Raw genomic sequence first — 9,365 nt, 5'->3', positions numbered from 1 at the left:
GCTCTCATAGTCAGCTCTTCTATAGTCTTAATTTTTTTTTTTCCAGTTGTGAACTAGGGGCAGAACATGTGTCTCTTAAACTCCAGGGAACAAGGGCAAGCCCTCTGAGTGGATCTCTTAATGTAATCTTAACTTTCCTATGAGGATTGCATACTGACATCTCACCAACAATATTCTTACTTATAGTTTCTAAGAAATTTCTAGCCCTCCCCTTGTATGCTATTGATGAAGACAATGAACTAAAAATTGTAACACTGGCTTAATAATCTCTTAGTGTATCCAACAGTGATGTGTGGAGTTTTGTCAAAAATTCAGGAAAATGGACATCTTATGAATTATGTGTCTTTTAAAAAATTTACATGGGTGTGCCAGGTCTTAGTTGTGGCACGTGGGAGCTTTGTTTCCCTGTGCTGGACCTTTAGTTGCAGTATGCAGGATCTAGTTCCCTGACCAGGGATCTAACCTGGGTCCCTTGCATTGGGAGCACAGAGTCTTAACCACTGGACCACCAGAGAAGTCCCTGTGTTATGTGTCCTTTAAACAACGTGTTAGACAGACATGCAAGCAAATAACCAATTTGATTTGTATCTCTTAAAATTGTGTGGCCAGAGATTTCACAATGAAAAAGTTGAAATCTTCCTGGAAGCAAATATTAAGAATTTTTAAGTTATTTTTACCATATGGTCAGGTGGCAGTCTCTTCCTATGGAACCACATTTATGAAACTAAAAGTGCATCGGAATATAATCAAATATGTGATAAATCTTGCTGTTCACAAAAGTACCATGATGATTATGAATAGAACCAAATCAGTTTGGATTGGAAGAAAATGGTTTTTTTTTACCACTTTCAGGAAGAGAGTCACTGAGTTTCACAAAACCTTTTCATGAAGTTTGCATAATTTTCATTGCACAGAGGACCTGATGGAGGGCAAATTTCATGTCCCTGTTGCGTAGGCTGTAAATGAGGGGATTTAAGACTGGTGTCACTACAGAGTGTATCAGTGCAATGATTTTATGCATAGCAACTGAGTTGCCAGATGTGGGCTCACATACATCACCATAATGGTTCCATAGAACAGAGATACAACAACTAAGTGGGATCCACAGGTAGAAAAGGCCTTTTGCCGCCCAGCTGAAGAAGGAACCCGAAGCACAGCTCTGAGCACCAAGGTATAGGATCCAAGGATGTACAAAATGGTCAGAATGATGATAAGAGAGCTCACAGAATGGAATACATGCTCTATAGTGGGTGATCTGGCACAGGACAATGCCATCAGTGGGTCCACATCACACAGAAAGTGATCAATGATGTTGGGACCACAATAGGGTAGTTGAGAAATGAAGAGAATAGGAACTGAATGTCCTAAGAAATCAGTGAGCCAACAAAGAAATACTAAAATGGCACAGAGTTTCCCAGTCATGATGGTGGGATAGTGCAGTAGACGACATATGGCAAGGTAGCGATCATAAGCCATGACACAGAGGAAGAAGCATTCAATTGTGCCCAGGGAAAAGAAGAAGTAGAATTGAGTGAAGCAACCAGAGAAGGATATGGTTTTGGTTTTGGAAAGAAAGTTGACCAGCATACTGGGGACTGTGCAGGTCACATACCAGATCTCTAGGAAGGAGAAGTTGGCCAGGAACACGTACATAGGAGTATGGAGTCTGTGGTCCCACCTCACAGCACAAATGATGGCTATCTTCCCAGTTAGAGTTAAGATGTAGATCAACAGAATCATTGAGAAGAAGATGATCTGCATTTTCCAGGGACCAGGAAAGCCCAACAAGACAAACTGTGTCACAGTAGATATTCCTGACTTATTCATGGTCCCCAGATTGTGGAGAGAAGACAGATAGACAACTCACTTTACTGCTAAGGCATTTGAAATTTTTCTTAGGGCAGGCAGTTTGATTCATTCAGGAAAACGTATCAAATATTCTAAAACATGTTTTGGGTAAATCTTGTCCTATTCCGAATAAGCCCTTTGGCCCTGACTCTTTGTAAAAGTATAACTCTAGGCTGCTTGAACTTTCTTTACCAGTGGACCAAATCTGTTAAATTTCATCTGTTTTTCAAATAAAGAAATCTTGAAATAGAGATAAAAATTATTTGTCTCATCTTATGTCTTTTTTTTTTAGTAAAAACTTCATATATAAGGGCAATTAATGCCATTCAGTTATTCAGTTCAAAATGAGAGGACACATAGGCTATCATTAAAAAATAGATTGAATCTGACACTTCCTACAGATTTAAGTGATTTTAGCTCTGGCATTATTATTTCAGATTCTCTCTCTTTTTTTGAACTATTTTCATTAGGAGATTTTCTATCATTTTTCCCCTATGATACCAGAAGAAAATTAAAAAAAAGAATATTCAGATAATAAATTATTTAATATATTTTGAAATCTCTTATTTAAAGACAGTTATATTGCACCATGGCTCATTTACAACTTGGTATTTAATCTTTTATTTTTTGCAGTGAAAGTCATTATTGCTCACCTCATTATGATTAATTTCATGTGATAATTTATCACAGGGCTTCCTTGGATGCTCAGACAGTAAAAAGTCTGCCTGCAATACAGGAGACCCAGGTTTGTTTCTGGGTTAGGAAGATCCCCTGGAGAAAGGTATGGTAACCCACTCCATTATTCTTGCCTGGAAAATCCCATGGACCAAGGAGCTTGGGTGGGCCACAGTCTATGGGGTCGCAGAGTCAGACATGACTGAATGACTAATGCTTAATTTGTCTGGTTCCATATACACTTAATGACAAAATATATGTCATTAAGGATGAATATTCTTTGGAAGAACTGATACTGGAGCTGAAACTCCAATACTCTGGCCAACTGATGCGAAGAACTGACTCATTTGAAAAAACCCTGATGCTGGGAAAGATTAAAGGCAGGAGGAGAAGGGGACAACAGAGAATGAGATGGTTGGATGGCATCCCCGACTCAATGGACATGAGTTTGAGTAAACTCCAAGAGATGGTGATGGACAGGGAGGCCTGGCGTGCTGCAGTCCACAGGATCGCAGAGTTGGACATACTGAGTGACTGAACTGAAGGATGAATATAACATACGAGATGTAGTGCAAAAAAAAAAACAACACTAAAATAACCGAGAGTTTCTTCTAAAGCTCTTCTTACTGCTGTCACGTGTTCCCTTAAAATGCACTGTTTGAAAGACTGTATTTTAGTCTGTTTATTTATGCAAAGATACTTATTCATTTGGCTGCACTGGGTCTTAGTTGTGGCATGCAGGGTCTTTAGTTGCAGCTTGAGGACTCTTAGTTGTGTCATGTGGGGTCTAGTTCCCTGACCAGTGATTGAACCCAGGCCACCTGGATTGGTAGCTCAGAATCTCAGCTACTGGGCCACCATGAAAGTCCCACTTTATTTAAACAATATCTTTCAATTTTCAAAATAGCAGAAAACAATTGAATCGAAGATGTTTTAAAAATAATTATTTACCAACATTCCAAAATTTGCCCTTATTTCCTTTAGAATATCATCACCAAAGAAGATATCCTTTTAAGAAGCAAACACAACTCAGAATAAAGATCATAATGATAGCATTAACATAATGAAATCTCTAGACATCTTTAACAAGATATCTTTAGTTTTTTTGACTAATAAGAAGAAATTTTCCTTAAAAATAATTTTGGTAAAATGATATATGAAAGTGAAGTGGTATATACAGAATATAGTATTCAACATAATCAAATAGAAAAAATTCCTTCTATTCAGTGAGGCTGTATACTTAATATATATGTCTTATTTAAAGATAAGCATATTTATAATGATATAGATGTTGCAGCCTCATTAAATTAGTAATGCATAAAATGAACTACAGTCCTCATCTAGAAGCAAATGTAAGCTTCCCATTGAGATGGTTGTGTCGGAGCAGTTTGTAGTCCTGTGAACAAGAAACCAGGAAGAGAAGGAAATTCAAAGATGGAGATAAATTCTTTTTAATTTTTTAAACTGGGATGATTATGAACTAAACTAACTTGCATTGATGCCCATTTTGGTGAGACATTTGAAAGGATGGCTCCCTCTATTGGAACCTGGTGCTTTTTAAGCTAGTGTCCACTATTCCTAACAATACAAGAAAGTGGTGAAACAAAGAGTAGCCACTTACCTCTGGAACAGCAGCAACAGATGACTTGAATTCACAGTCTGAGTCACAGACTATAACTCAAAAACTTCAAAGTATTTGAGCTACACACCACTTTTTTTGACATAAAATAAAAATAAAAAAGACCTCACAGAAAAGCTATCACCCAACTGTAGTGAAAGCATTGTAAATTAATTTCACAGATAATTTCCAACATAATTATGAGAAGCAATACTTAATATATTCACCATTAAACCCTATGTGAATCTCAGTCTTCATGTACACTAATTTGATTTTATTATTAGAAGAATTTCTTAATGCTACTTTTCCTGAAGTTGCAGATGGGTGGACAAAGGTGGAGAAGCTAAGAGAGGATTCCGAGAAAAGCCCTCCACTTCTATTTTGTCTTGGGTTCAGCCCCAGTGGATGGAGCCAGTTTCATACTATTTTGTTCAAAGTATCTATTAAAGTCACACCATTGTTGATGACCCAGCCACTTCCTAAAAAGGGGAAGACAGGTAGATGACTTTGGTACCATTTAGTGTGCTTATTTTGGAGAATGTGAGTTCCATGGTGATCTAAATTCTGAGTTTTTTGTTTTTTTTTTTGGGGGGGGGGCGGTTCTTAAGCTGAAAGACAGACCAATATTCTTTGATACTCAATCTCTTGAGCATATCATATGTTTACACTGGTCTTAATGTGGAAGCCCTGGGTGAGAACTTCATGCATATCTTCTTTCACTTCTCTTGCACCACAGATTCTGGTGACCTGCTTCCTACAGAGTATGTTGTAACTATGTGCTGGTCTTCATGTATGCATCATTTTGGTCACTGGTGGGAATTCTCAGTTATTTCTTTCTTAAGTGTGATCCTCTAAGTTTTCATGTTTCCCCTAAGGACCTTCCTTCTTCTTGCCTGGAGGTTTCATTAACATTTCTGATAGGTTGGCTCATAGGGATTATTAGAAATAACGTGCTACTCTGGGGGGACACTGTGGTCTTCTTAAGTCTGTGTTTTTCAAGCAAGTATATGTGATTTTGTGCTGTGGGATACAAAAAGTGCCTAATTAATATCTTCTGAGGAAGGGACAGTTTTACTCAGAGGAGTTAGTTTTGTATTATGCCAAATAGGTGTATATGCCATGAAACAAAAAGTATAATTTTTAAGATAAAATTTTTAATTAAAAAAAAAATACTGTCTCTACATGCCCCATGTTCTCTGACCACTGGTGCCAACCATGCTTTGGTGGTGGAAAGGTTTGAGAAACACTGTACTAGAGTATTTCATCACCGAGCACCAAAGGCCTATCTCCCTGTTCTCCCTATGAACACCTAATTTCACTCCCAGGATGGCCTTAACTAAGGAGGTGTTCTCTCATTTTAAGTAGATTGGCCTCTTAGTTTCTGACTTTCCTGTCACAGGATAGGGTTTGGGCAAAAAAATAGAATTTGTTATTGGTATAATTTCCTCTAGATATTTTTCTTAGACTTTGTCTGATAGCCTTCTAAGAAGCACAAAAATATGTTTAAGGCATTGTTACTCCATACCACAGTGGTAATGGGGTTGTCACAGTTGATTTAGGAGGAAGCACTGTGAGTAAAAATGCACAATTGGGGGAAAGATTATTCAAGGTGAAATAAGAAGATTGATCATTGTGAAGTGCAGGGCCTTAGTGGATAAGCAAGAGAGAAGACTCAATGGAATATCTATTGAGTGAGCACTTGGAAGGCAGGAAGAAGCGTCTGTACTTTATCTGTAAGTGATAGAGGTATAAAGTATACTGTTTTTGGTGTGAAGATAACCTCAAACAATGGGTAATTTCCATCATTATGTATTTTAATTTGGTGGCCTATTGACCCATTTTCTTTAATAATACTTATTTTCTGAATTTAGAGGATTGCACCCATTCGTGAAAGGCTCCCATTCATTTGATTCTTTCACCAGATAAGATTAAACCAGCAAAGATACATCACACTTACATAAAAAATATCTATCTATATATAATAACACCATATAATTCCTCAGTGATGTTGTACATGTTTAAAATGTTTATTCAGCATTTATCATTGAAGAGCTGAACTTGAACTGCTAAGGAACTGTGAAAAACAAGGCTTTACCTTTATTGTGAGCCTAAATATGACTTATTGTAGCCATTCTCTATCATTGTTACTATAAATAGTTAAGGTCAGAAATGATGAATTCTGGTTCTCTTTTTTTTTTTTTTTATAATTCGATCCTTTATCTATTTTTTTTGGTAATTAATTTATTTTTTATTGGAGGCAAATTATTTTACAATATTATATTGGTTGGTTTTGCCATACATTGACATGAATTTGCCCCAGGTTCACATAAGTTCCCCCTCCTGAACCCCCCTCCCACCTCCCTCCTCCCTCTATCCTCCCTCTGGGTCATCCCCGCACGCCAGCCCCCAGCATCCTATAACATGCATTGACCCTGAACTAGTGATTCGTTTCACATATGACAACATACGTGTTTCAATGCCATTCTCCAAAATCATCCCACCCTCACCCTCTCCCACAGAGTCCCAAAGACTGTTCTATATATATCTGTGTCTCTTTTGCTGTCTCGTATACCACTATGGAGAACAGTATGGAGATTCCTCAAAAAACTGAAAATAGAACTGCCATATGATCCAGCAATCGCACTCCTGGGCATAACACACCGAGGAAACCAGAATTGAAAGAGACACATGTACTCCAATGTTCATTGCAGCACTGTTTATAATAGCCAGGACATGGAAGCAACCTAGATGTCCATCTGCAGACGAATAGATAAGAAAGCTTTGGTACATATACACAATGGAGTATTATTCAGCCATTAAAAAGAATACATTTGAATCAGTTCTGCTTCTCTTTTAAAGATGTCTCAGTTTTGATTAATTCTTAATTCCAGGACTTTCTTTAGGGCATCTTTCATGTCTTTGTTTCTGAGACTGTAGATAAGTGGATTTAAGAGCGGAGTCACTGCTGAGTATACCAAAGTGATGATTTTTTGCATTCCTGCTGGGTTTCCTGATGTTGGGCTCACATACATCACCATAAGCGTTCCGTAGAACAAAGACACCACCATTAGGTGGGACCCACATGTGGAGAAAGCTTTAGTTCTACCCGCATGAGAGGGAAAACGAAGCACAGTTCTGAGTACCAGGGTATAAGATCCCATGATGGAAAGGAAAGGGCCAAAAATAATCACTGAGTTGAAGGTGTAACAAATCAGCTCAGTGGAAGGAGCAGGGATGCAGGCCAGTGCAAACAATGGGCCTGGGTCACACACAAAGTGGTCGATGACGTTGGGTCCACAGAAGGGAAGTTGGGAGATAAGGACAATGGGGACTGGATAGCAGAGAAATCCACTCACCCAACAAACACAGACCAGGACCACACAGAACTTCCCAGTCATGATGGAGGGGTAATGCAGTGGGCAACAGATGGCCAGGTACCGATCATAGGCCATAACTGATAGGAAGAAACACTCTGTTGTACCAAGTGAAAAAAAGAAATAGAATTGGATGAAGCAGCCAGTGAAGGAGATGGTCTTGGTATCAGAGAGGATGTTGACCAGCATGTTTGGAACAGTGGAGGAAACATACCAGATCTCTAGGAAGGCAAAGTTTCCCAAGAAGATGTACATGGGTGTGTGAAGCCTCCTGTCCCATTTCACTGCACAGACAATAGCCCCATTCTCCAGCAGCGTCAGGAGATAGACCACCAGGATTAATGAGAAGAAGAACATCTGCATCTCCCTTTCACCAGGGAAACCCAGGAGAACAAATTCAGTCACAAAATGCATTGTTGTGTTCTGGGATCCCAAAGCTATTAGAGAAACTGAAGTTAACAGAGCAATGAATAATCATGAACATTTGTAGGTTTTGCTAACAAATAGCTTGGAAAGGTACAAAGTTTAGGGTTGCAAAGAGTTGAACTGTGGTGTTGGAGAAGACTCTTTAGAGTCCCTTGGACGGCAAGGAGATCCAACCAGTCCATTCTAGAGGAGATCAGTCCTGGGTGTTCATTGGAAGGACTGATGCTAAAGCTGAGGCTCCAATACTTTGGCCACCTCATGTGAAGAGTTGACTCACTGGAAAAGACTCTGATGCTGGGAGGGATTGGGGGCAGGAGGAGAAGGGGACGACAGAGAATGAGATGGCTGCATGGCGTCACTGACTCTGTGGACATGGGTTTGAGTGAGCTCCGGGAGTCGGTGATGGACAGGGAGGCCTGGGGTGCTGTGATTCATGAGGTCACAAAGAGTCGGACACGACTGAGCGACTGAAGTGAACTGAACTGAGCAACTAACACTTTCATTTTTTGCTTTCACTTTCAATACCCCTTTGAGCAGTAGGGAGGAGAGTGCTTTATCTTTTTTTTCTTTTAAATAATTAAGAAAATGGAATATCAGAGATTTAACGAGTTTACTTGAATGTGAAAAACCAGTAGCTTTTAGATACACTGGCTTATTTGGAGACGGGTTTGAAACAAATCCCACTTCATTTTAAATACTGCTATAATCCTGAGTCTTAGTAACGTTTCATCTTTTATGTTTAAATCATTATCCCTTGGATAGCCTACATACAAATATAAACTTTAGACACATCTTTTTTGCTTTGAAATAAAGTTAAGTATAGATCTGAAGCAAATAGCTGTAGAAGTCCAGTTGAAAAGCAGGTAAGAGTGGAAATGAAGGGTGGGAATCTTAAGTCTGCTTGCTTTTGCTGCTCTCAGGGAGGTGCTGCAGATCCCCAGGATTCTATAAAATGGTTTGAAAACCATCTATCCATTTTTCTCTAGGTCACATTCTGCTATGTGGCTTCTGGATTTGTTGAATAGTTTGGCCCAATCCCCTCCTAAGGAGCTGGTTCTCCCAAAGCACTATTTTTTGTTGGGGGAAAAAAAAATCTCCTTTATTACTTAGGACGCCCCTTGTTGAAGCTACACAAAATAAATCTTAATTCCTCTTCCATTATGATGATGGTGGGGACTTAAATAACTGATGGCAGCTATTACGTCCTCTATACATGATTTCACTTGGAAGCCATCATTTTCCTGGTATGTGTCCCCCAAGCTGCACTATTTCACATTGTAACTGTGCTCTTGAGGTAACTTGCAGCTGGACATGTCAATTTCTCTAGAATGTAAAACCACATGACTTCATTTTTACTAGGAATTAAGTCTGATGCTAGGAGGGATTGGGGGTAGGAGGAGAGGGGGTCGGCAGAGAATGAGTTG

The 9,365-nt window shown here is 39.0% G+C and overlaps 1 protein-coding gene and 1 pseudogene across 1 annotated transcript; both read right to left on the bottom strand.

Moving 5' to 3' along the window:
• Positions 1-883: 883 nt before the first annotated feature.
• LOC129562871 (olfactory receptor 11H7-like) lies at positions 884-1,827 on the bottom strand (annotated as a pseudogene).
• Positions 1,828-7,005: 5,178 nt separating this feature from the next.
• On the bottom strand, positions 7,006-7,944 carry LOC129562816 (olfactory receptor 11H6). The gene has a single exon (XM_055436266.2). The coding sequence runs from the start codon at positions 7,927-7,929 to the stop codon at positions 7,006-7,008; it is 924 nt and encodes a 307-aa protein (XP_055292241.2). The 5' UTR covers positions 7,930-7,944.
• Between the last annotated feature and the right edge of the window lie 1,421 nt (positions 7,945-9,365).

This window comes from Moschus berezovskii, chromosome 9 (assembly GCF_049115385.1).
Source record: "Moschus berezovskii isolate FMDL1 chromosome 9, NW_MosBer_1.0, whole genome shotgun sequence".
Taxonomy (NCBI): domain Eukaryota; kingdom Metazoa; phylum Chordata; class Mammalia; order Artiodactyla; family Moschidae; genus Moschus; species Moschus berezovskii.
This window is presented reverse-complemented; position numbering and strand designations above follow the sequence as displayed.

Coding starts and splice junctions, on each gene's coding strand:
- LOC129562816 (XM_055436266.2), bottom strand. CDS start 7,929: ATGCATTTTGTGACTGAATTTGTTCTCCTGGGTTTCCCTGGTGAAAGG.